At 42.0% G+C, this 26,621-nt stretch overlaps 1 protein-coding gene across 4 annotated transcripts in view; it reads left to right on the top strand.

Moving 5' to 3' along the window:
• Positions 1–347: 347 nt before the first annotated feature.
• APP (amyloid beta precursor protein) overlaps positions 348–26,621 on the top strand; it is a 181,553-nt gene continuing 155,279 nt past the window's right edge. For 2 of the 4 annotated variants that reach the window (XM_056495350.1, XM_056495339.1), the window contains exon 1: positions 371–613. In XM_056495350.1, the coding sequence (XP_056351325.1) occupies positions 557–613 (57 nt within the window). In that variant the 5' untranslated portion in view covers positions 371–556. Of the gene's footprint in view, positions 614–26,621 lie in introns of all 4 variants that reach the window. The other 2 variants (XM_056495361.1, XM_056495372.1) reach the window with 2 other exon arrangements.

Below are 26,621 nucleotides of genomic sequence, written 5' to 3'. Positions count from 1 at the left end.
GCGGAGGGCAGAAGGGCCGGTCGGTGACCGGCGGTGCCCGGAGCACAGAGCGGAGCCGCTGTGGGCAGAAGCGCCGGTCGGTGACCGGCGGGGCCCGGAGCACAGAGCGGAGCCGCTGTGGGCAGAAGGGCCGGTCGGTGACCGGCGGGGCCCGGAGCACAGAGCGGAGCCGCTGTGGGCAGAAGGGCCGGTCGGTGACCGGCGGGGCCCGGAGCACAGAGCGGAGCCGCTGTGGGCAGAAGGGCCGGTCGGTGACCGGCGGTGCCCGGAGCACAGAGCGGAGCCGCTGTGGGCAGAAGCGCCGGTCGGGCCGGGCCGCAGCGCCCCGCGCCGCCGCCAGGGGTCCCCGCAGGCCGGGCCGCACCGCCCGCTCGGGGGCGGGCCGGGCCATCAGCTGACCGGCCCCGCCGCGCCGCTCCCGGAGCCGCCGCAGATCCGCGTCTTCCTCGGCAGCGGCGCGGCCTCGAGGATTTACAGCCGGACCCCGCGGCGTCCCGCCGGACGGCATCCCTCCTTCCCCTCCTTCCTCCCTCCCTCCCCGCTCCCGGCCGCCGCGATGCTGCCCCACTTAGCCGTCCTGCTGCTGGCCGCCGGCGCCACCCGGGCTCTCGAGGTAAGCGGGGCAGGAAGCGGCGGGCGGGGGCTTCCCCGCCACCCTCCACCGCTTCTCCGGAGCTTTGTCTGCCCGCAGCCGCCCCCGCTGCGTGGGCTTGGCCGCGGCGGGGCTGCTGAGGGCTGCTTTCCTAGGGGTGTTCTATCCCTACTGCCGCCGCTCCCCCTTCGCCAAACAATAGGAGCGGCGAGCCGGGGGGCGGCGAGGCGCCGGGCAGTTCCCGGGGCCGGTGCTGCTTCGGCTCCCTGCGCCGGTTCGGGCGCTGCCGCCTTAACTTCGGCCGCCGCCCGCCCGCAGCGGGCAGGGGTCCGCGGGCGCTGCTGCGGAGCTACGGCAGGGCGCCGGCTCTGCCTTGGGGCTCGGCAAGGGAAACTCGGGAAGGGCGGCCCCGCGGCATCCCCGGCGGGGCGGGGGCTGGGGGCTGCGTCCCCCCGGAGCGGAGCAGCGGCTGCGGACCGGGTTAACCCCGTGCCGGGGTGTCGCAGGTGCGCGGGCGGCTGGCGCAGCGGCCCCGCGGGCAGGCGGCGCCGGGGGCGGTGGTCGGGCCGGCCGAGCCCCCCCGCGGGCCCGAGGCGCGGGAAGATGGCGCCTCTGCAGTGCAGCAGAGAGGAGGCGCCGGCAGCCCGCGCCCCTCCGCCGCCGCCCCTGCCCGCCCTCTCTCCTTCTCCGCGGGCCCTCCCCCGGCTGGGGCTGGGGCTGGCCGGGGGTCCCCCGTGCCCACCCGGCCGCAGTGCCGCGGGGCGGGCTGGCTGCGGGCTCGGACCCCGGAGGAGGGGCTGGCGCGCCTGGGTGTGGGTTCTCCCCCCTTCCCCCCCGCCAGGTCTCAAAAAAGAAGGTGTGGGAGGGGTGAGTCACCTTCTGGTCTCCTTCGCTCCCTGCTTGCCATACTTCGGCCTGGAGACTTCGGCTTGTGTCCTCCTCCCGCGCCAATTCCCCCTTCTGGGGGCTCAGTGTGCTGTGGATGACGGTGTTTAGATGATAGTAGAGATGGATTCCTGCGGTCCCTACCCCGCAGGGCACGGGGATGCAGCTCTGTGGCTCAGGGACCCCGGTACCGTGTGTAAGGAGACAGACAGACAGACAGACAGCTCCACACCAGCCCTCCGTCCCTGCAGCAAGGCTGCCACCTCAGGCTCCTGCTTTGAGGCATGATCTTGCCAGCATTGAGCAGGATGTATCAAGCTGAGCAGTTCTACAGATGCTCAGACATTTAAAGCTTCCAGTTATAGGACTCGTTAGGGTTTTAGTAGCTGCTTTCAAGCATTTCTTGTCTGAGTGTAATAGAAGGAAATGTCTGCCTTGGGTGTGTAGCTTAAGTGAAAAATGAGATTTTATGATTGAGACCATAAGATAGACCACAGAAGGATGGGCTTTTCTGTTGGGTCCTTGTAGCCCTGGCCTTATGGGTAGGTGTGTAGGTGTTGCCACTGCAAAGGTGCTGGAAAAAAAAGGAGTTTTGGATTTTGCACCAGGACTGAACGTCTATGGTCAGAGACGTCTGCGATGGTGCCTGCCTTAGTGATGGCCAGAATTCTGAGAGACATCCTCTGCCTTGAAACATTTACTGAAATGGGCACTGAACTGGTTTTTGTGCAGAATCTTTCTGTCTTCTGTCATTCCATGTGGATGTTTGAGGCTTGGCATTTATCCCTTTCCTTTATGTTTGGTGGTGAAGTAGTTTTTAACATCTGGTGGTCTTGTGATAAGGTGTTTGTCAGTCTTGATTTTGTAAGGATGCTTTAAGCAAGCCACTTGTTTTTATAACACTAAAATATTTCATAATAGAAATTGTCTGCATGTTCTGCTCTTGAACTATCTTTTTATGCTAGAGGGTGAAATTTTTGTGTTTGAATTAGATTTTCCGTAGATCTCTTTTCTGAAATGAAAACATTTTTCCTGCCATTTTAACAAATACTTTCTGGAAAGCAGCAAAGAATCTGTACTTTGCTTTGTAGTGCACTTTTGCTTTGGGAAATGGTATAAGGAAGAGAAAAAGCAGGAACAAAACAAATTCCGTTTTGCACATTAAAAATTCCTTTGTAAAATTACAGGTAGATTAATAATGATTTAGCATCTTGAAATATTCTGTAGTGATGTCCTGGTGATGCCAGGTTGCTTAGCATATTACTTTCTGACCCCCATGTGAATCATACTGACTGGTTAGGAAATCCATTGGCTGAGAGCTGTCAGGGTTTGTGAAGCTGCCATATTCTGCAGCAGCTATTTTTGCATTTAATCTTTTTCAGTAATTGTCTGGTTTTAGTAGATGAATGCAACAGACAGTAACTATCCTTGTGAATTTTTGTGAATGATGCCAGTTTATAAATCATTTCCTCTCGTTAGCACACTGAGGTTTCTGCCATGCCTGTTTTGCTCTCTGCTCTAGCTGCCTGTTTCTAAGCAAGACTCCTTTACCAGATGACTGAAATTAAATGAAGGTATCGGTATGTCATAAACTGGCCCTAAGAAAAAAAGACAAAAACGATGTTTCTTGACAGTGTTTTTCTTTAAACTGGGTAATGTAGTGCTTTATAGGTTCTTAGTTTTGTTATTTTGGTGGTTTTTGTTTGTTTTTTAGTAGAAGGCCCCAAATATTTTCTTCATTGTTCAGTTTCTTCATTGTTCAGTTTCCTAGTATATTTCTCAAGAAATTACATTAAATGTGGGAGGGGGAGCAAAGCCTTTACTTTGTTTCTGTTACAGACTTTCAGTTCCTCTTTCTGTCAATTCTGTTCCCAAATTTCCCTGGCAAAGGTTTGCATTAGTTGCAGGATCCCTTTTGCACTTTTATTTGAGCTGCTGACATGGGGTGGGTGGCTGAGTGGGTGCATTGGGCAGGCTCTCTGGGATCATCAGGGTTCTTGGCAGCCAGGTGAACAAATGAACAAGTAAAGAAGCTTCTCCCTTGTTTTCTCATTTGTCTTTTCTTTGATTAATGATTAACAGACAATTTTGAGATTTCCATCATCTTCAGATGCCTTTTCTGTGGAAAAAGCATGATCAACTTCTGTGCTTCTTCACAAAACACGTATGAAAACCTGAGGAAACTGACAAGATCTTCATGTCTTTAAACTTTAATTATTTTCTCCATGAGTTGTTTGTGTCACATGTAAACCATCTCCCTCACACATTTTTAATTGATCAGTGCTGAATTACAGGGCAAACCCACAAGAAGCATAGATCTTCTTTGGCTCTTCATGACTTGCTCTTTGCATGTGTTTATTAAACTGTGAAGGATAATAAACAGTTTCATTTATAAGTTTTGTGAAGAAAAGGTATGACAATTTCTTTTAATTAGTAGTTCTTTTCCAAAACGGAGCTTAGCAAAATAGTTGAAGAGCATAGTAACTTCATCTAATTGCTTGACAAAATGACTGCTGTTTCTCTGAGTAAAATAATTATTTTTAGTGACTCAGTGAAATAATTAACACAAGCTGTTGGGTGTGGAGGCTTGGTCAAGAAATTGGGAGATAGCATCACATGAAGGAGGTCTCTGGTCTGACCCTGTGCCCAAAGCAAACCAGGCTGCATGGGGCTTTCTGCAGTTGAGTCTTGAAAATGGAGCTCTAAGGACAGAGCCTGTGCCACATCTCTGGGTAGCCTGTCCCATCACTGCTTGGTTGGTTCACCTCTGTTGGAATTCTCTAGGCTTAATTGACAGCCTTAGTACTGAATACCATGAATGATGTAATTTTGACACCTTCCAAAAAGGTATGCAATAACCTGCAGTTGAAAAAATTGTTTCAGTTTAATAAATAAAAATTATATTTGACAAATGTCCATGTATATATATATATGCATACACATAATGCATTAAAACACCTTATGTGTCAAGATAATGTATGCAAATATATTTAGCCCCTGAACATATTTGCATATATAATGTATTACATATACCATTACATATACATACCATTATGTATGTATACATCTGTGTCTTATTAGTGCATAAAGTGTATTAAACCAGCAGACATTTACATACCTCCTTACATCAAGACAGTGAAGAGATGAAGAGTGCTGCTGATAAAAATGTAATTGGGTATATATATTGTAATAGTTCATTGAAGCTGTTAGGTGAGATGTCTGGTGTGGTTTTAACAAGTAAGTCTAGAGCTGTATTTTATTGGATTTAAATTCTGGGGATTTTGAAAAAAATTCCTGTGGTATAAGAAGATTAAAAGTAAAGCAAATTGAAAAAATACTGAACGAGGACTTTATGTAAGCTTGGCTAGCTCTTAGAACGTGCTCTTGTGATGAGAGTTTACAGGAGTTGCTGCCAGGCTGAGGAATGCCAGGGGCAGTGTTGATAGCAAGCTTGAGCCCGGAATAATTTGAAGTCAGAGGACTCTTAAGAGAAGTTAAACTTTCACTCAGACCTGATTTTGCTTAAAGCTGAATGCAGTCTGATGAGTCCTCCTCTCACAACCTGATCTGGAGTCTGCCTGCCTTCCCTTAACTTTTCTCCAACCTGTAGCTGAGGTTTTGAAAGCACATTTTCCACCCTCTTTGGAAATACCAGCCAGCTGAGAATATCAGCCAGTTAATGGCTGTGTGTTTTTGAGTCTTAAGCCCTAAATAAGTCACTTTTCTACCCTTGATTGAAATGTCCTATTGGTTCTGAAACCTAGACTTTTTTCTTCATTTGGACCAAAAAACCATTAGAGAGCTACGTGATTATTAATTCTTGATGTAGATACCAAAGCTCTCCAGATGCCTACAGTCACCAAAAATATGTCTTTCCATGTGAGAATTTACTCATAGAACAAAAGAGAAGGAGATATTGCCTCTATTGGAGATTAATTTTAATTACAGCAAATTAGTATGTTTACATGTGTGTGTATATATATATATACACATATATATATATATGGGTATGAATGGCACACCTCAAGCTCTTTGCTATATGGAGGATATAAGACTGTTTTGATTCTGCCCTTTTAAGCACAACAATAATTCAAGTAATTCCAAACCAAATATTTAACATGATGGAAATTAGGGTGAGGGGCAGTACACTCATAAGGTTGTGATCAGTGCAGTGGCTTGCAAAATGTGCTTTCCATATGACAAGCACAACTTGGAGTGTGACAGTAAAGATGTTCAAGTAAATCATGTTTTTTGGAAGGGTGGAAAACCTTGTATCAGCTACTGACAGTAAGGACACCACTGCTATGTGGTTGTGTGCTGCAGGTTTCTTGCATTGATTAGTAGAAACAGGACTGAGCTGAGGTGTGGATGTTACTGGTTTCTTTACTGAAGCTCCCAGAGCTTTGCGAGTGCTCTGACTTCTTCATCTGGGGAGCAGGACTTCTGGCTTTGTGTTCTTGATAGTCCTCCCTGCAAGTTCAGGAGAACTTCATCCTCTCTTAGGGATTGAGTATTAAAGGGTAGGTTAGTACAGATTAAGGTTTTCCAAAAGAAGTAAAGCTTCTGGCCAAGTGATGGCATTCCATGGACCATGGGACAGCCAAGCTGTAAACAGGGGAGTCCATGAGCTACGGTGCTTTGTGGGTTTGCAGTCTAGCTGCTCTTTCTAGACAGTAGTTCACCACTGGTTGGCAACTGAGCTCACTCAGGAATTGACTCCTAAGAGCTGATTCTCCAGTGGCCACCACTTGGTGAGTGCTCTGTCACCCCTCTCTAGACTGGTTTTACAACCTGTGCTGTGCTGAAAGGAACGAGCTGTACGTTTTTTTGGTAGGTGGTCACCTTCCGGCAGGCATTTCAGAGACCTGAGTTGGAAACTAGCCACAAGCAATCAGGCTGGCCCATCTAAAAGAGCAGCCAGCTTCTTTGGGAAAGAGAGCAACCTCCAAAACCACATTTACTGAAGTTTGTGCAGCAACATTTAATTAAGGTGTTGGCTCCTTTGCCTCTCTCTGGCGACTTGCAGCAGGGCATTAAAGTCTTTTCATATATCACCTCTCTTGAGTGTCTGCTTGTTAAAACTTAGTGTCAAGTCACTGTGAAAAGGCAGAAATCTCCAAGGAAGTGCATTCAGGGATGGATGACTCCACTCAGTTCCCACTGACCCATTTGGAGCTAATCCAGATAGGAATTCTCTGTTCTTCATCTGGTCTCATATTTCCCCAGAGCAGAGCTTATCTATTCAAGCATAGCAAGTAACATATGACAGGAATGGGGCAAAACTGGTTGTGCCTGTTAGTAAAAACATTTTAAAATGGTTCTTTTTCAGAGCAGGCTACCAAAGTGATCCAGTATGACAATATATGTGGTTTACAAAATCTGTTTGGAATTACAGTTAATCAAAGAAAGCACATGTTTAATAGGTGTTCAGGATGGGGGAAGGTTGGGAAATTCCCTGTATTTTTGTGAAGCTGTATTAATACTGGATTTCAAGGTTTCTGGAACTATGAAACAGGAGTTTACACATATGCAGCTTAAATTTAGGTAATACAGTTAATTGATTCTAGTAGAGTTGAAGTATACTGTTAAATTGTAGTGAAAGTGAAAAGTGCCACCTCATCCACCTCCAGCAGTTAGAATTAGTGTCCAATGGACACACACTAAAAAACATAGAGTTGGAGCAGGATTCTGGAGTTGTTTCCAATCTCCTTATCATACATTGTCTTTGTGCCTGCAGCAAACCTTCTCTTACCTTATCAGCACAACTTTAAAGTAGAGATTGCTCATTCTGAAGATTTAACCCTGTAAAATTGATTTTTTCTCTAAATTATGATCTCTGGAAAGGGGTGAGTTTTTTCCCCTGGTCACATACCATAATACAGTTTTTTGACAGGTGACTAAGGTCTAACTTGTCCTCTTGTCTATGCTTACTTATGTAAATTTATTTGTAGCTGCAGTTTTGGATCTGAAATACAGAGTCCTGAACTGATAGAATTATGCATTCTGCTTTCTCATCATTCAAATATAAGCTCTTTGATCCCTATGCCTTACCTGAAAACAAGGGGAGGTAGATTTTTTTAAATGTATTGTTGTTAAAGGTTTGATTTCATAGTAGTTATTTTTTAAAGCTCCTCATGAACTAAGTAATGGCTTCTAGTTAGTTTTTTTTCCTTGGAAAAACCTCTCTTTAGTATACATCTGTATAATGTGTACATATTTGTTTATGTAAACAATGGAAAAGACAACATTGTTAAGGGAAGGTAAACTCAGGAAGGGATGAAAATGCAATGCAATAAAAAGGTTGTGGCTTAAAAAAAGCGTTCATTATTTTGGATGTTTTCTTTTGTTTTTCTTTAAAGGCATTGTAAATTTAAATGTCAATGTTGATTGATTGTTGTCTAATTGTTGAATGCTTCCAGTATGGAAAAATGATCGGTTTGTGCATGTGTAGTATTAGTGAGCATCTAGACCTGTCACATGCATTAAGCTGTTGGGTTGTTTTGAAGTTTGTTTGATACTCTATTGCAGCTCTGCTGTGTGTGCCTTGTCTATCCTCTGCCCAGTTGTCTTAATTATCAAGTGGAATAAAATTGCTTTTAATGACTCATCTTGCAGCATCGTATTTTTGTTGTTTTCTTGTGCCCATTCTGTCCTCAGTTCCATTATGTCTTAAAAGGATGATGATGCTGAAGTTGTTAAAGAACAAGCTTTTTAAACTGAGAATTTTGGAACTCCAAATTATCTTTCTTTCAGTGTTGCTTTTCTTCTAGTACTTGATTACCAGCAATTTGCAGATGACAATTTGTAATCCCAAAATCTAGATTCATTATGAGAATGTCAGCCCTACTTCATATTAAAGAAAGATAAAACAAAATGAAACAAACTTCCCCCCCAAAAATAAAGTTTAATATTTAAATTTTATGCAGAAGGGTGAGGAAGGGAATTGGAAAGTCTAAAAGACCAAATAAGAGGCCCAGAAACACAAACATGTGAATGAGAGAATTGTAAAGTGTTCTGAGGGTACCTAAACTGGCAGTTCCTTTCACTTCTGTTTAGATTAATTTCTACTTTGGCATAGTCTTATTTTGTTCTCATGGTGGTAATATACATAGTGGTAATATAAGCTGTCAGGAGTTTTTTCCTTTTTCCTGCCAGTCATAGCATCTGAAAAGCCACTTTCTCCTTTTCCATGTGCAGAGTGTTCTTCCTAGTCATGGTCGCATCTCTGAGCTGTGGAGGTGGAGTGACTCACCTTTCCCTGCCAGCCTCCTGTTGGAACCCAGGCTGAAGCAATGTTTCTGACAAAAGTCAACACTTGCCTACATGGGTTTAATTTGGTGAATGGCCAAGATGAGATGGGTGGGTGGGAGAGGGGCAGATGCTGTTCCTCTTGTGCCATGAGGGAGGGAGGGAGGGTTGCTGGCTCGCCCTGGCTGTCTTCATAACATCCCTGAATCCAGTTCAGGAGGTGCTCATTTGGTCAGAGGAGCTGATGCTTTTCTGATAGTGTTTGCAAGAAAATCCAGTGGACAGCTGAGCCTGGAGAGAAAAGTGTAATTGCTGATGAATAACAGGGTCAAATTAAATCAGGGCATTTTACTTTCAAATTAGTCTATTCCTAAAAACATAGTCAAATGAGACTTAGGCTTTGTCAAACACTTTTAGATTAATTCATAGCTTTCTTGGGGTGATTTTATGATGATACTTTATTCCCCAATCATCTGCTTTATGCCCAGAAATGGCTGTGGTATCTTGTAGATGAACCAGGATGTGGGGTTGGAGTCTGGGAGCGCTGGGCAGGGGCTCTGTTCAGTCTCTCTCCAGTGTGCTCCAGACTGCATGGAAGCTGTACTGGGAAATCCTCTCACCATGGTTTTTGTTTGTTTGCTTGGGTTTTTGTTTGGTTTGGTTTTGTTTTTTTTTCCTTTGAACTGTTTTCCTTTTGGCTTGTTTTTCTTTTTGACCCCTCCGGGGAGCTGGTGGGGAAACCTGAACCCAAAGACCTCTGAGGAACTGAACCAACACAGCAGAGAATGTGAAACTCCTCCAGCTTTGCCTGCTGTGAGGAGAAGACCCAGGCCAGAAGCCCAACAGGTTCCCAGCTGCTGTGTGAACTCTTTTTTTTCTCCTCCTTCCCAGAGATGAAAAAGGGCAGCCACTACCTTTTCCTCCCAACCATGTGGCGAGGTGGCAGTGGGACCAAATAAGGATCAAAATTTTTTTTCCTTCTGTGCTTTGTGGGTATCTTGCTTTGTTAATAAACAGTTTTGCATTTTTTTCCATTCATCCCCTGATACTTTTTTCTCTCATTGTCAGAAGAAAAGGGAGTTACTGAAGCCTTTTTTCCTTAGAGGAAATTCTCATTCCAGGGTGATTTCTTTGATTTCTCCTGAAATTTGTCTCCAAAACTGAGACAATAGTTATAATAGAAATTATTTTTACAGAACTGCTGTGGCAATGGTAAAAATACTGAAGGTCAAGACTCAGATTGTAAAACTTGGGACCTGGTGTAGGTCACTTGTCTCATGTGGAGCATCCACTTTGATTTGAGTGAGGCTAGACATGCTTGAATATCAGTGCATGCATAAATGTTTGTAATGTGTTTTAAGGAAATTGTGTCTCTTAACTGATAAGAGGAAGAAAGTTTTAATTAATCTGTCTCTTGAAAGAAAACTTTGAAGTGACAAAAGGCTGTTTTGTACTCCTTTTATGAGCAGAGAGAGAAAATGTGAGTTAAAGTGCTGTTGACTGGTGAGGCTCAACAGTAATGGATGGAAACCTTGAGTTTTCTGTAGCTGCTGTAAAACTGGTGTTGGACACTGAGTCCCATAATCAGTCAAGTGACCAACACCCTTTCTAAGAGGGATGTTTGGCCTGGAGCATATGTTGAGACTATGCCATCCTCTGAGTGGGACATGGGGAAGAGAGAGCTGGGGCAGCAATTGGTGTCTCTGATGGATAGAAGTCACTTAAAAGAAAAAAAAAAAATTGGAGGTAAATAAAAATTGGAGGTAGAACTCTGGAGGTAAAACCAGGTGAGAAGAACAATCTAATTTGGCAAAATAGAGACTCTGAAAAGTGCCTTATATGCCTCCTCAAAGAAGAAATACCAGGCACAGAAAGGCGAGACAAGTATCTTGTCTGGAAGACTTTGAACATAGGAAACTGGGGATATATTTTTGGCTGTACAGGCTTGGGGTAAGCTGACAAGATAAATTTTTTTGCCTTCAGATATGAAGACTGCAGAACTAATTTTCCAAGGAGGTAAATATAAGATGGCTTCATCATTGTAAACAAGAGAAATATAATAATAACATGTAATGTGGTTAGATCAAATTTCTCTGTTCTAATTATGGAATTTGAAGTCTGTTTGCACCTGGTACTCCCAATACCCCCCATTGTATTCCCTGAGGGAATACACTGGTGTCTGGTCATATAATATTTTGTAGATAATAAGACTGGTTGCAAATACAGCATGAATTATTTAGTTGTTGATTTCAGGATATGAGATTTGGTGCTTTCAAAACATAATTAAGCCTCCAACTTGATGTTTTTATTTTTTTAAGCCTGTTGTGAGCAAGTGTTTTAAAAACTGGTTATTGTAGTTTGGGATTTCACAGATAAAAATGCACTAATATTTGCAGAACTAATAAAGGAGACAGTTGGAAAGTGTTTCTTCTTGGTGTTAAATTGTGATAAAAAGTGAGCAATAAGTTTTTTGAACCCTTTGAAAGATTCTTTTTTTTCAGCAGGACTGGTAAAAACCTAAAGATCCTGGATGCTGTTGGGAAGTGCTGTTCAGGTTTGCACTGTATCTGCTTATGGTTGTCTTTGCTCCATGCATTCAGCCCTGCTCCTTGGCTCTTCAAAACAGAAATTGTCAAGAAGGAAAGAAACAGCTTTTAAGAAATTCACATCAACAGATAAGGAGTACTTAATGCATTTTCATATCTTCTCATTTTTAGATGACTGAGTCTGCAGAGAAAAAAACCCCCTTGTGAGGAAGGTCACTAAATAATGTAGGTAGAGCTCCTGTGACAGCTGAGGCTGGTGTACAGGGCCACAGGAGCCTTTGGGGAATACTGTGTTTAAGCTGGAGCACAGCTTTGTTTATCCATTTCTTGCTGCTTTTTAATTCCAGAGAATAGTTGCAGAGAAATCTGCAAGTTAAATTTTGGTATGATACCATTGCCTTGGCTGCTATCTGCTTTCCCTGGAGTTAAGCTTCTGGCAAGGTATGAGCTTGTCCAGGGGGCTGAAAGAAAACTGAAGTAATTGTGGGTGTCAGCACCTCTCCATCAGAGCATCATTTGTTTTGTTTGTATTGTGCTTGTGAGATTTGCTTTGAGTTCTTGCCTTTATTTTGCCCTTTGGAAAAGTGTGGGTGGGGAGACCTCCCAGGATCTCCGTGCCCTTGCCAAACTCTGCGGTTCTGGTGCTGCTCCCCTGAGATTCTCCTGCCTCTCTGGGCTGATGGGTTGTCAGAATCCATCACAGCAGGTCCAGAGGGGCTTGTGAGTGTGTTCTACTCCAGTGAAAAATCCTGTTCTCACTTACTGTGCAGTCAGTAAACTTACAATTCTTGTGAGACTTGTTTTCATGTCAGCGTTGTCTATTTTTGATGTTAAGTTTCTTTTATCTTGCTCTAACAGTTTTAATTCTTATTTTAAGAGCAACAATGCAATATAAGGTTCATTTAGGAAAAAAAAGTCAACACCACCCATCAACACCCCAAAGAAGCCCCACTTCTCACTCTAGCCCTCTTTGAGAAGCACTGTGTCACTGGTTTCCCAGCTCAAAGACTGCTTTTGGTCATGGCAGCAGCCAAGTTGCTGGTCTGTCTGAAGGTGATCTTCAGGGGAAGGAAAATGGAAGATTTTACTTGCTGCTCTGTGGCAGGTGTTGGAAGAACCAGATTTGAACAGTTTTCCTGAGTTGATGGGAAGAGGCAATAAACAATTTACTGAGTGTCTTTGGAAAGCTAGTGATTCTCTTGTAAGAATCAAGGGGAAGAATAGAGAAAAAGCCTTATAATTATAAAATAATCTTTACATGGTTTAGCATTTCCTATTTAAAAACCCTACAGATTTTGGTAATGTGTGCCTTGCAGATTTGCCTTTTGGCTTTATTTTGATGAACAGTATATGTCATAGGATACCAAGTTTTCTTCCTAAGCCAGGTGGTGCTAGAACTAACTGATCTAGAACTAATGTGGGGTTTTTTTGAGTCAAAGTATTCAGAAAATAAAGGGGAAGTATGTTGAGTCAACTGTTCCCATGACTTCAATTGCATGTCATAAAAAGCATATAAAAATTCCATTGGAAAGTGTCTCAACATTTTCAGATCTATGCAGCCAAATCACTTAATGGCATCTAAAATGGTGTGGTGTCAAAAATATAGAAGGCTTTGAATTTAGTGTGCCACATCCCCCTTGTTGTTCTGCTTGTGCTTTGGAAGGAGAAGGTGCACCTGGGGTAAGAAGGGCATGCAGGCAGTAGTGACCTGCCCACCTTCTTGGAGTGGGGTTCTTCAAGTCTTTAGGAGATGCTGTGCTATGTATGAATTTTATCTTTTCCTTTATGAAAGGAAGGTCACAGCTTTCTGGAGATCTTTCTGTAATAGAATGTTTGTTGTTTCTGTGTTACTTTGGAGACTATTTAAATTGTAGGTGGGGAGGAGGTAGGTGTCACTAACTACATATGGGGAATTCTGACTACACAGGTATGTCTTTCAGAGAAGCTTTTGTTTTAGTCAGGAAGGGAAAATCAAGGCCAGAAGATTAAAAGAATGTAGAAGTGAAATAGGAGTTAAACTACGGAGAGTTAAACTAAAATTATGCGTGTCTTTTTAAATGTAATTGTACAGATTTCTGCTGGTGGTTTGTTTTAGTCTGCTTAGAAACTTCCTCTCACCTCTACTATTTATTGTCTCAAACCTCAAATTATGCTTTGTTTCTTAATTAAGAAAACACCAACAGTGAAATTTTGGTGTGGACTTTTTTTTTTATTTTATTTTTGTGTTTTCTTTGGTTTTGTTTTTTTTTTTGTTTTTTTTTTTTGTTTTTTTTTTTTTTTTAGTGCTTTTGTGTGTGTGTGTGTGTGTTTATGTTTGTATTTTTACAGAACCCTTGGTAGTTCCCTCTTTGATATACTTTAAAATTATTCTTGAAATTTCCCATACGGAGTCCCCCATTTTGTGGTGCCCAGAATAGAGACTGTTGGTCTTTTTGCTTTTGATATTAGCAGGTTTACATACAATATAGAGTGTTAGTTATGTGCAGTGCCTAGATTTGGTTTAAAGATGCAAGATTCAGATTCTCTTCTAAGGAACAATAATGGACAAATGGCTTGTAAAGCAACAGTTGACAAGTTAATGGCAAGAGTTTTATAGAGCTTTTAAAAAAACCCACAAGCAGCCAAGGAATGGAAAGGATATAATGGCTTTGCTTTTCAAAAGGCAGCATACTGGTTATGAATCTGTGTTTTCAGAACAAAGTCAATAATGCAGTTCTACAGCTTGTGTTGTTTTGATTAGGTACTCAGAAATGCTTATCATAATTCCTGGATCACTGGCACTCACAACACACAGCTGGGATTTTTAGCAAAGTAGTCACTTAGAGCATACCACAGGAGTGTTGGAAAAATCAAATTTTGTTTTGACATAGCTAAAAATGCAGTGTTAACAAAAGAGATTGTCATTTAGAATAGCAGTGCTTCATTTCAGTGTCCCCTCAATTTTCAGTAAACTTTATTTTATAGTTGGCTTCCTTGCAAATGCAAGGCATATTATGTCTTATGTGAAGAAACATTTGGTATACACACAGGTTTATTTCTTTTTAATAAAAATACATGCTTTTGTATAAGGATGGTAGTTACTGGGGTTTTTTTTTTTTTATTTGTTTGTTTTTCTTGCAGGTAGGTTGTTAGATCCACATGCTACATAAATCCCTGACAACTTCTTGCCACTGACACTGTTTAGTACTTGGAGTTATCTGCAGAACTAATTCTGAATTAGGAAATGGGTTTGGTTGCCTGAAGCTGTTTGAAATATGTAGCCCAGTTGTACTTGAAGGTACACATACAGCAAATACTTTATTAGTGTTGGCTTAGTAGACACACCCATGTTTCTGGTGAATTTCTCTCTCTTCCCAGTTAATGATGGGAGGCAATGAGAAAGGAGAATTAAAATTACATGCTTTGCTTGCAATGATCATCCCTAGGTAAGGTGATGCTTCTTAAGTGCCTCCATTGGCTTTGGTGGTGGAAAGTCTTACAGACTCATTTTTGGTCTTGTGCTTAGAGAGTCCCCTACACCATCACTGCTGTGCCCCCACCTCTGCCTGTTGGTCTCTGCCACTCTCCTTCAGTCCTCATCCTTAAAGCTGCAATGCCAGACACAGGGTTCAGCTCCATGTGATGGTTCTCTTCCAGAAAAGCACCTCTTCTGAGTCCTCTGCTTGGATGGTGTTTGCCTTCCTGCTTTAATTTTTGGTTTGTGATGGCATGTGGGTGTGTTTGACACTGGTTGTTGTTTTCCTTTATGTGCAAGCACATACAGTTCCCTACACAGATGATTTTTCTGAGGTGTCAGAAGGAAACTATTTTCTCTGAATGAAATTTAGGTCTTTAGATGGTCATTGGAATGGTGGGGAGAAAGTGTGTGCTGATGTCCTTGTGCCCTGGGGAAGTCACATCAGACCAAAGAGTATAGTCTCAGGGAAGGCACTACAGTTCCCCTGTTAGGCACATCTTTTTGTCAGCTTTGCCCATACCTTTGTGAGGTGAGGCACTTGTTTTGAACAGTTATTATGGCTTTGAGAGATACACCCCCATTCCCTCCCCCATCCTGGAACTAATCCCAGTTCTGAATGAGTTCATGCTTCAAGTCAGTGGTGGTTGGTCTGCCAGCAGGTTTGATAGCTTGGTGGACTATTTCTAATAACTTCCAAAGTAAGTAAGGAAAAAAGACCAGCTTCCATAAGCCTAGCCTATCTAGTCTAGGATGTGCGTTTTGTACACCTTATTTTTAGAACCTCTTGGAATGTGAACTGGAAGCTGAGCCTTGTTTGGCTATGTGGCATGTGCTACTATCAGTTGATAAACCCCAGTGAAAAGGCCTTTTAAGCCTTGAAGAGGAATATATCCCAGTGAAGCCTTGGAGGGGAAGATATGCAGTGAGCATAGAGGATAGAATAGGTTGGTGTTTTTGGTTTCAGTAAACTTTTGCAGCTTTACCTCCAGTCCTGTGTTCAGCTTTGGGCACCCCAATATAAGAAAGATCTAAAACTGTTGGAGAGAATCCAAAAGAGGGCTGTGAAGATGGTGAAGGGCCTGGAGAAGCCAGAAGTTGTTGCTTGAAAGTTGAATTAATGTTCTTAATAATTTGGGAATCACTTGCTTATTCACAAGTCACACCTGAAAACAAAATTGAACAGACTTCTCCACCATCAGCGCTTTCCAGTCACATCCTGGATCAATTGTGTAGATATGAAAAAACAGTAAAGTTTCTGTTTCTGATAATTTCTTGCACTCCTCACCATCCTCTCTCTCTTGCTATAAAAACATCTGGGGGCACTTAGTCTCTTCAACCTAGGGAAGAAGAGACTGAGCTGAGGCCTCACTGCAGTCAACAGCCTCCTCAGGAGGGGAAGATCACTTCTCTGTTGGTGACCAGTGACAGGACCTGTGGGAACAGCTGGAGTTTCCAGGGGAGTTTAGGCTGGATATTAAGAAAAGGATTTTCACCCAAAGGTGATTGGGCTCTGGAGCACACTAGCCAGGGAAGTGGTCATTGCCCCAAGGCTGCCAGAGTTCAAGAATCATTTAGACAATGCTCTCTGGCACATGGTGGGCTTATCTGGGGCTGTTCTGTGGGGGGACAGTAGTTGGACTATGATGAATCTATGATTTGGTGTTTCCTTTTGATTCCTGCAGAGTGCTTGCAATGCCATCTTCCTCAGTGGAACTCAACTAGATAGTGTTCTCTAGGAATGCATCTGAAACATGCTCTCACAGGTGCCAGTGACACATAACTGGACTAATCATGATTGGAAATGAAGCTCACTGAGAACTGGTGGAAATAGTTCTGCTTTGCATGTACTCTCCATTTCTAATGCAGTTGTAGCTGCAGAGGTGGTGGGAGGGCCAATGCCTTACAGCTGTGACAGCTTGTAGGGATACTCTGTCTAAGGTAGAGTACCTGCCACACTGTAGTCAGAAATGTAACATGAGTATTAAAGGAAAAATGTGAGTATCAAACTCCTTTGGAAATATCCTTTTGATGGGTTGGTTATTGTGAGGAGGTGCTGGCTCTCCTGTTTCCCAGTGTTACCTCTCCAGTAAAGGCACTGGGTATGCTGTCTCCATGGTCAGTGGTGTGGTTACACACCGCTGCCCTTGTGGTGTGGAGGCTCCAGATAAGGGGGTGAGGATATAAATAATGTTTGCAAAGAGAGTGTTGTTTTGTTTTTTTAATTTTTAATCACTCCCCTTTTTATAGGGGGGAAATAATCGGTGTGCAGCCATTTGGGGAAGACCTGTTAAAGCAGTCCATATCTCTTACAGAGCACTAGGTGTAATTTGGGCATGGTCACATCTGCTGTTGTGAATGAAAATGTGCTGAGCTAGTGGGGTGTGTGTCTGGGACCCAGGCTCCCCAAGCATCTCCTCTGAGCCTCAGGGCCTTTGGGACTGCTGCTTACAGGAGCAGTGCAGAGCAAGGAACAGTGCCCTGCTTTGGGGTAGCTGTTGCATTCTCTTCTGGCTGTGAAGTGGGGGTTTTAAGGATGTAGTTGGGGTGTTATGGTTGGATGTAGGCTGTAGCTGGCAAAGCTTGATGCCTAACCTGCATCTCTGTGTGTGATTTTGGTTGGGTTTTTGTTTCTGCTTTTTTTTTTTTCTTTTGTTTTGTTTTTTCCTAGGTGCTGACTACTTAGAATCGAATGAAATTCAGAGAAATGATTACTCAAAACACAAAGAGTTGTGTTTTGTTTTTGGTGAAGATACTGAACAGCTTCGTAGATGTTAAAATAAAATGACCCTTGCTAAGAGGGGTAATGATCATAGAGTGTAAATATGAAATAGGTGAAATACAAATCTGAAATGGCACTGCAGGCTGTTGAGGTAGCAGACAGTATGTGTTTATTGTTATGTATGCTTGTTAAAGATAACTAATTATGATTAACTGTATGCTGCCTTTCTGAGGAGAGAGTCAGACAGGGCTCATTAATACCTCTGAATTTGTATTTGCTTGGGTAGAAAATGTAAGCTTGAGGTTGTCTTAGACTGCCTTCCCTTTTAATAAATAGTATATTAAATTAGTCTTGCTAATATTATGCTAAAGTTTACCTCTACAGTAACAGAATGAAAGATGGAGTGTAGCAGGTTGGGCAATACTGAGATCTGACTTTATTTCCTTTGATTGTGTCTGCACAAGCAAATCTAGTGTCAGCTCCCTGGCATTAGGGAAAATCACAACAGTGACTGTGCATGTGTAGGGTTGAACAGTCCAGCTCCTGATGATAAACCCAACAAACAAAATTATCTCTAGAAAATGACAATGTTACACAATTAGGAAAATAAACAGAACCCACTCTGACCTCCTTTTATATAGGTCAGTAAAGATTTCACAGAATGTATCTGTATTTTCCTGTTCTTTTGCTGAAAGTTGTGGTGCTGATAAATTACTTTATTATCCAGTACTATGCTGTTCAATCTTTTTCAAAGAGCACCTGAATTATTTTTCAGCTTTCATCTTTTATTTCTTCCTAAGAACAATATAGTTAGATTTAGCAGCAGAGTTCAGATGTTATGCTTGAGGTAGTTCTAAATTTTTTATAAGAAACACTTATTTATAATTAATTTATGGTCAAATACTCAGGTGACTTGCAGAAAGGCTAATGCTCTGCCATAATGTATTTTTCAGAATTTTTACAAAGCTAATTTAAATGCTACTCATCTATTCTTATGTTTTTCTTAAAGTAATAATCTGTTGAGAGTTTCCTGCTTTTTTTTTTTTCCTTAGATTTGTTTCATTAAAATAAGAATTAAGAGGAAATATAACTATCACAGTTTCAGTAATTTAAAAAACTTTTAGTGGGTGACTTACTTATGTCCCTGTATTAGAAGTGTTCTTTAGCATTACATAAAAGTTTTTACTAAAAAAAAAAAGAGAGGTTTGGACAGAACTGCAATGTCTTCTTTCAGCTACTGCTGTTGGTATTTCCCAGTATGATTCTTGGAAGTGCAAAAATAATCAAAATATGCAATGCAAGAAGAGAAAACCATGGTCAGTTACTGTCATGTAGGTGATAGCCCCAGTTTGATGCTTCATTGGTATGTTAATTTTTTTCTTGGTTGCCTGGAGAGCTTCACTTTTTAGTCTGCTGGGAATAAGGAATAAATGTGCATTATGTGGGATACTGTTCTCCCAGTGCAGAGTATTTCTCTGCTAATTATCTATTGAGCTAACCAGTGGTATATATTTTAAAAGAGTGAAATTAAATGTGTGCCAGTTATGGATCTGATCCTGCCGGGGAAATAAATTACAAAGTGTAACTGAAGCAAATACTATGTTGACTGTGCATATTACATGTCTTGAAGCTGAAGCAGTGACTGTGTACAGTACATGCACTTCTCCAGCTACTGCAGCACTGATTGCCAGCACATCTTCCTCAGTCATTGTTATTGCTGGAAGAGATATTCTATCTTACCTGTAATTGCAAATAAATCAGGCTGACAGAGATGCTGCAAGACAGGGCTCTGCTGCTTGTCAGGGCCTTAGAAGCAAGAAAAGGTCGGAGCAGTGAGGATATGAAGAGGAACAGCTGGATGTGGCAGCTCACTTGTGGCAGCAGGCTTTACTGGTGCAGAGAGCAAGCAATGTTTTCAGAAGTGTAATAAATCTTAGTGGGTAGTAGTAATATTCTCACCAAAGCATTACATGTGGCTTTCACATGTTCACTGGAATTGCTGTTTCAGTGATAGGTTGGCAGTAGAGGGGAAATGTATGAAGGTGGGTGAAAAACCCCCAGATTTTGAGATGCTGCTCTCAAATGAGGATGAGAGGATAAGTAAAATGTTCTGGCTGTGTTGGAGGGAGATGTCTTAGCTCTTTGACACTGAGAGCTGGACTACTGGACTTGGTAGGCTGGTTTTATAGAGAGTTACCTTTGGTCTCCACAAGTTTGTAGAAGCAGAAAATGTGTAAACCTAAGTTAATGTAGTTGCTGCTTTATGAGTAGTGGGAAGTTACTAAGGTTTGATATAGATAGGCAGTGATGCATTATTGCAGGGATGAAGAAACTGAGGCATGGGCTTAATGCAGTAGTTATAAGAGGTTTATGTGTGTGTCCCTCTGCTATCTGCCCACAATTAGATTTGAACAGCCTTGTGAAACCTAGGCTGAGGTTGCATGTGATTCAGGATACAGAAAAACCACAAAAGAAATCTGATACGAATTTTAAAGAATGTGAAGATAAGAAATTTGATGACAGAGGAAATGTTTAACTGTGATAGCAGGACTCCAAAACCTACAGATACTGGAATCTCAGCACTCTGACATGAAAACAATTCCTATTTGTATTACATTTTAGGCTTTACTGTGTCACTTGAGACTGTGTGCTTGCAGCTTCAGCACTTGTGATTTATTGAGGATATCATTCTGTATTTTAAAGTAATGTCAAGTGAAGCAAATAGCATCAGTCATGTGCTCTGATGGACACAGGTCTGGAGGCAGGGCAGGGTGTGTGAGCCCTGGGTGATCCCAGCCTAACCTGTGTGGTGCAGCTTCAGAGCTCTGCTGCTCAAGGAGTGAAGGCCATCATATTTTGGGGTGTGGGATGAAAAATCATGGCAGCTTTTCAGTCAAGGGAGAATCCTGCCAGCGTGGGAGTCATCCTTTTTTCCTGCACTTCTGTGGTGCTGAGTTCATAATGAAATGGAGGAAAACTGCCTTGAAAATAAATACAGCATTGTTGTGTGTAAGATAATACGATGTGCTTAAGCTTGGGGGTTTTAGGGTTCTTTGGGATGCAGTAGTTGTACAAGGAGAAGAATTCAAGCTGGTTTAAGTTTTGAGGTTTTAACTAGCTAACACTTGTACAGTGGTCACTACTAATAATTTTATTCTTCTGCCCTTATTGAAGTTAAAATGAGTGTAAATGAGAAGTACTAGGAGGCATTTGAATTCTTTTGCCTAGCAGGCACTCAAAATAATTATTTTAGAGGTGGATGGTGTTTTATATAGCTGCTTGGCCTTTACAGATTATCCTTCTCAGAAAGAACTCCTGTTATTGCTACTGTATCCTTACAATTTCCATTGAGTCAGGACAAAAATCAAGTGCTGGAGTAATGGTTTATTGTCAGGAGTAGTAATAAAAAGATCAGCCAAAATCAGGCTTTTTTTGTCATTGACTTCACTTTCAGTGCTGTAGTTATTAAAAACCCACAATGTGCTTGTTTTCAGTTATTTTCAGTCAGTGTTGCATCTGAACAAGAAGGGAAGGAGATTTCTTGTTTGGTATACTGTGCATTTCCATGTGTGCTTGCTTACAGTTCCCACAGAAATTGCTCACTTCCAAGGTGTCCTCACCTCATCATGACAGGGATGAGGCTCTGTGAAGGCAGCCAAATAATGAGAATGATAATTAATCTAGTATGGAGTCAGCCTGTGCTCTGGGTCACAACTGGTTCCATGAAGGAAAAGAGATGGGACACTCCTCCAAGTGGAGGAACAGGCTGTCCTAATGTGCTGGAAGATCAGCCAGGTTGAACAGAAAAGCTGGAACTCGGGGAAAAGAGAAAAGTTTATGACCTGTGGAAGAAGGGGAAGGCAACTCAGGAGGACTGCAAGGATGTCATGGTGTTGTGTGGGGAGAAAATTAGAAGGGATAGCCCAACGAGAACTTTATCTGGCTGCTGCCATAAAGACAACAAAATGTTTTTTATAAATATGCTCACAAGAAAAGGAGGGCTACAGAGAATCTCCATCCTTTAATGGATGCACAGGGGAACATGGTGTCAAAGGATGAGAAAAGACTGAGGTACTTAATGCCTTCTTTACCTCAGTCTTTAATAGTAAGACCCATTGTTCCCCAAGTACCCAGCTCCCCCCAGAATGGGAGCAGGATGAAGCCCTGTAATCCATGGGGAAATGATCAGTGTTTTGCTACACCACATACACAACTGTGGCACCAGATGGGATCCAGGGAGGGCTCAAGGGAGACCTTAACACTCTGCCTGACAGAAGGTTATAGCCAGGTGGGGGTTGAGCTCATCTCCCGTGTGACAAGCAGAGGTCAAGAGCAAATGGCCTCAAGTTGCACCAGGGGATGTTTAGATTGGATGCAGGAAAAATTTCTTCACTGAAAGGGCTGTCAAACACTGGAACAGACTGCCCAGGGCAGTGGTGGAGGCATTTAAAAGATCTTTTGTTATGCTTTAGGAATGGTATTCTCCAATTTAGTGTTCCCATCAAGACTCTCCCAAAGCAGACACAGCTCACTGGCTCTCCACCTTCCCTCCCCTCCTGCCTTCCCCACCTTCTGCCTTCTTGTTCTGGGGTGGAGTTGAGAATTAGAGGCAGAAAAAAGTAAAAAATCACTGATTGAGATCAGAACAATTTACTGGAAAGAACAATGAGATAAAAATAAACATTAACAGCAACAATTCTAATAACAAAAGATACAAGATAAATTATTTACACATACTGGGCTACTGCCATGCTGTGGGATGATATCAAATAACAGTAGTCTGGCTACTGTAGAAAATAAACCCTGTCCTGACTGAAACTAGGACACGGATAGGTAGATGTGACACTTGGGGGCATCATTCAGTGGTAGACTTGGCAGTGCTGGGGGAATGGTTGGATTTCATGCTTTTGAGGGACTATTCCAGTATAAATGATTTTGAGATTTTGTAAGCATTTCCATCTTAAGCCAGTGTGTTAAGGGATGGTGCTGCAGCCAGTTCTGTCACTGGAAGCCTGTCCTTAGACTAATTGGGTGGATTTAATTGATTCTCCACACATCCCCTCTTCCATAGCAAAATAGGCTTAGAGTGTGTCTATTAATCAATGCATACCTTTTTCTTCTGTGTATTGCCCTCATTGCCAGTTGTGATAAGTAGGCCATGGCTGTATGTCATTGTTGCTGACAGGCAGGTTTTGCACAGACTTCTGCAGTGTGTTTCTGTGCTGGGGCTGTTCAAGGTCATGTACTGCCAGCTTGGGTGCTTGTGGATTCCTCTTAATCAATTCAGCCTCACTGTGACCCAGATCAAATGTTACACTCTGTGATCTTGTTACATTGACATCCTGTTACACTGGCTGTTTTGATGTTTGCCTGACCACACACAAGTTTATTGTCTGATTTTTGTAATTTGTTTGTGATAAACTGAATGGAGAATTAGAAAAAGGGTTAACATTTCTGTTAAAAAAACCAAAAGCCCTATGTGATCCATATGCATGTGCTCTGCAATTATGTTTCATGTAGGTTTGTGTGGTAGTTCAGAATTGGTTGTCTTGGCTCTGAGCCTGGATTGGTGGCCCAGTTCATCATTGTACTGACTTCCAGAAGCTGGCAGTCCCTGGGATTCTCTAGTAATCCACATTGTTTTTCAAAACAAGAAATCAACAGAACATCCTCTTGGTGTTGGTCTGTCTTATGAATATTTTGGTTTATAAGTAGTATCTGCAGGTTCAGTGTTAATGGGTTTCACAGGGAAATTGTTCTGCTCTGGGGAAATGTTGGATGTTCCTCACCAGTGCATTGATCTGGTTGGGTGAGGAACATTTCACATTTCACCTGTGGGTCTTTGTGGGATGCTATCCTGAATTTACTGTTTGTTTTGTTTGTGAGAAAATAGATCTCTGTTTTACTGTTTAAATTGTGTCCTTTGCAAACTGGCTATTCCCCAGTGGATTCAATTGGTGTTATAAGCTGGAGTTGTCATTGCTGTACCAGAGTATACACAGTATACAGTATTGCAGTTTTTTTTGTGCAGGAAAAATAAAAGATTCCTTTTTGTTTACTTCTTCTCGTTTACTCAAAATTCAGAGATAGATTTTCTAGACAGCCTATGTACTGATTTTTATAAGGAGTAGTACTGCTTTGCATTCTTTCATTCATTTTTGTGTTCCTTGAAATGTGGTAGGCATTTACATTGAAACTGTCTTTGTGAATGATTTCTAAAACTGAATGTAGTATTTTGCATTGACAAGTAGCAAATGTTTTCTGTGATGCTTTAATCTTATATTTACCTTTCAAGTATCAGCAGAACTGTCTGGGTAAGGTTTGCAGGTGGTGTGGGCTCATACACATGAAAAAAGTGGGAGTCCTTCCTCTCGTTTGGCAGTCACCCCCTTATTCCTGTCACCCCCTTCCTTACTGCTTTTGTTCTCTGAGAAGAGCCAGAATTGGTTTCTTCTGAAGGGACCTATTGTTGTAGGGTGTATCTCAGTTACAGCTTGTCCCATTTTACTAATGCCAAGGAAAGAAATGTCCTGTTGTGGTAGAAGGTTCTTCTTTCCATCCCTTGTGAGCTGTGCTGGGCAAAGAAAAAGGAAGAATTTGTCACCTTGCCTTTGCACGTGTGCATATTTTTACATAATAATGTAGTAAACAAATTGCCTGTGCAGGCTCAGAATGAAAACATCACCCATGTAACACTGATCCCTACCAAGAATAAATGCTTGAGTGTTTTTGTATTGTGCTGGAAATCTGTGATTCATGAAAGACTGAATGGCAGCTGGGACAATGCAGGTTTTGTAGCCATGTGCTGTTTTCAGTAGAATAAAGAATGAGAGTAGGAGTGCTCAAACGGTGGTCTGAAGAAGGTATTTAGTAAACAGTTAATATGGGGTCTTTGATTTTCTAATAATTTACTGTTAACTCTCAAATGAGTTTCTCATCAAATTTTAGCAATAATAAATTGCATCTTAACTTTGATTATTTTTTCTGACTTTGTAAGCAGTTTAGTATATAGCTAGCACAATAATAATACCTCCATATCCCCCAAATACAGATTTACAGAAATATGGTTTTTTTTTTTCAGATTTTTCAGTTCTTAAAGTTTTTGCCTTCCTCAGTGGTGTGTTTGGAGTGAAGTGAAACCAATTTTGGGTAAAGGCTCTGATTATTTTTAACAAGCTTCTACCTGACTGCAGAAAGCTGAGTAATGTATTTCTCAGATGTTATTTCACAGTATGGTGTTAATAGAGGATGACTGCATTGCTGCATTTCCCAGGGATGCCCCTCCTGGGAGGGAGGGTGGAGAGAGCCCTGCATGGCAATGTTCCCAGCCTCTGCAGTGGCCCTGAGACTTTGTGCTATTAGGACTTCTAAAAATGAATACTTAAAGATAAAACTGTTTTAAGGGAGCAGCAAAGACATCCCTGTGGGAAATCTCACTGTAGGAGCATTTTTGGGTCTGTCCACCTTACATCTCTGACCCAGATTTTCAGAATAATTCAGTAATACTCAGATTCAAAAAGTATAATTTAAACTCTTGCATGTCTTTAGTTCAGTCTTCTCTTCAGTGGGAGTGATGCCTTTTCAATGGTGCTCTTTGGACATCTCTTAATAAAATTTCTTATGTTTCCCTCAATGCAAAAGTACTTGGCCAGTGACCTGAATGGTCTTGAACCCAAAAAAGGAACCTCATTGTCATTTTGACCCTCCCTTGTTGCTGTGTGTGAAACCATCTTTGTGTTGCTATCCTTTACCTTTGTTATTTCATGCAAGCCCTAGTGCAAGAGATAAACCAGTTTTTAGTCCTTCAGTGTTGCTGTTTGTATAATCATGTGTCTGTTGTGTGTCACTGCAATGGATTTAGAGCATTTATTTATTCAAGATGATTGCATTTGACGGATTCTAATAAAAAGTTTTGAATCATGAGTGGGTAGATGGCTAGTTTCTCACAAAGTTCCCTGAGCTAGACACAGAATGTAGTATCTGTGTGAGGAAGAGAGTTTTGCAAGTCCTGTGAGATCAGGTCAAAATGTCTGATGACAGGTCTGATGACATCACCACCCTGAACCCTTGCAAGCACTAGAAAAAATAATTTCAATCCCTTACTTGTTTGAAAAGGCTACAAACTGATGGCTTGACATTTAAAACAAATCTGCATTTAATTTAGTCTTCTCTATAATGTGGGAAGAGCTATATGTTGTAGACTCTAAACCTGTCAGGCAAACATACTCTGAAGATTTACTGACATGGTGAAAAGCATGGATATGGAATCTAATTCGCTGTGAATGTAGAAGAAAAACAGTAACTGTGTTTTTCCCATTAAAAGCTGAGGAATTGTTACAGAAATACTAAAATTCTCTCAGTAGTTTTCATTTTTAAATCAATAATGTGAAATGATGTTTGCCAAAGTCAGGCATGGTTTGAGGAAGAAAAATGCCTTTTTGACAATTTACCTTTGGGAGCCTGGAATGAGCTCATTGTTAATATAGATTTGATACTTATTTTCTACCTTTATGTAGCAATAGAAAATTAAGTTTGTCTGAAACTAAGTATGTGTGCTTCTGATGATATTCTTTGTTACCTTGAAACAGCTTCCTCTGTGCTCTCGGTTCTACAATGCAAATGAAAACAGTGCTGATGTTAATGGATGATATTCCCTATTATGATAACGACAGGGAGAACCACATAATGTACACTGGCTGACTGCAGAGGATGAGAATGAAAGACCATGTGGCCCTGTCAGCAAAAGAAAGAACTCTGTTGCCAGTTGGAATGAGTTGAGGAACTCTTAAAAATACTCAGTTTTCAAAATATTGTGGTTGTGGGTGGTTTTGCTGACATGGGAGTATGCTATTAGTAAAGTGCCTTTGGTATGTGTGTACATACTGTGAAACTAAGAATTGCTTTATTTTGAGTAAATCTTCAGTTTGGGATCCTGTGTTGTGTGGAGTGCCTCAGCACTGCAGACTGAGTGTGAGAGTGAGGAACACTAATCTTGGCTAAGCCGAGGCTGGGCACAAGTAAGGGAACTCGTGTGTGTCTTCTCTTTAGGGTTTCCAGAGCCTCTGGAGCCCAGCACTGCTGCTGCTGCTGTGCTGTTTTAAGCTGAACTCTCTTGACATCTTGGCAAATGCTGGGAACTGTGACCACATTCCTGAGCTTGTGGACAGGAAGGGA

The sequence above is a fragment of the Oenanthe melanoleuca genome, chromosome 1, assembly GCF_029582105.1.
Source record: "Oenanthe melanoleuca isolate GR-GAL-2019-014 chromosome 1, OMel1.0, whole genome shotgun sequence".
In the NCBI taxonomy this organism is placed as follows: domain Eukaryota; kingdom Metazoa; phylum Chordata; class Aves; order Passeriformes; family Muscicapidae; genus Oenanthe; species Oenanthe melanoleuca.
Note: the sequence above shows the minus strand (reverse complement) of the source record. Positions and strands in the feature narration are given on the sequence as shown.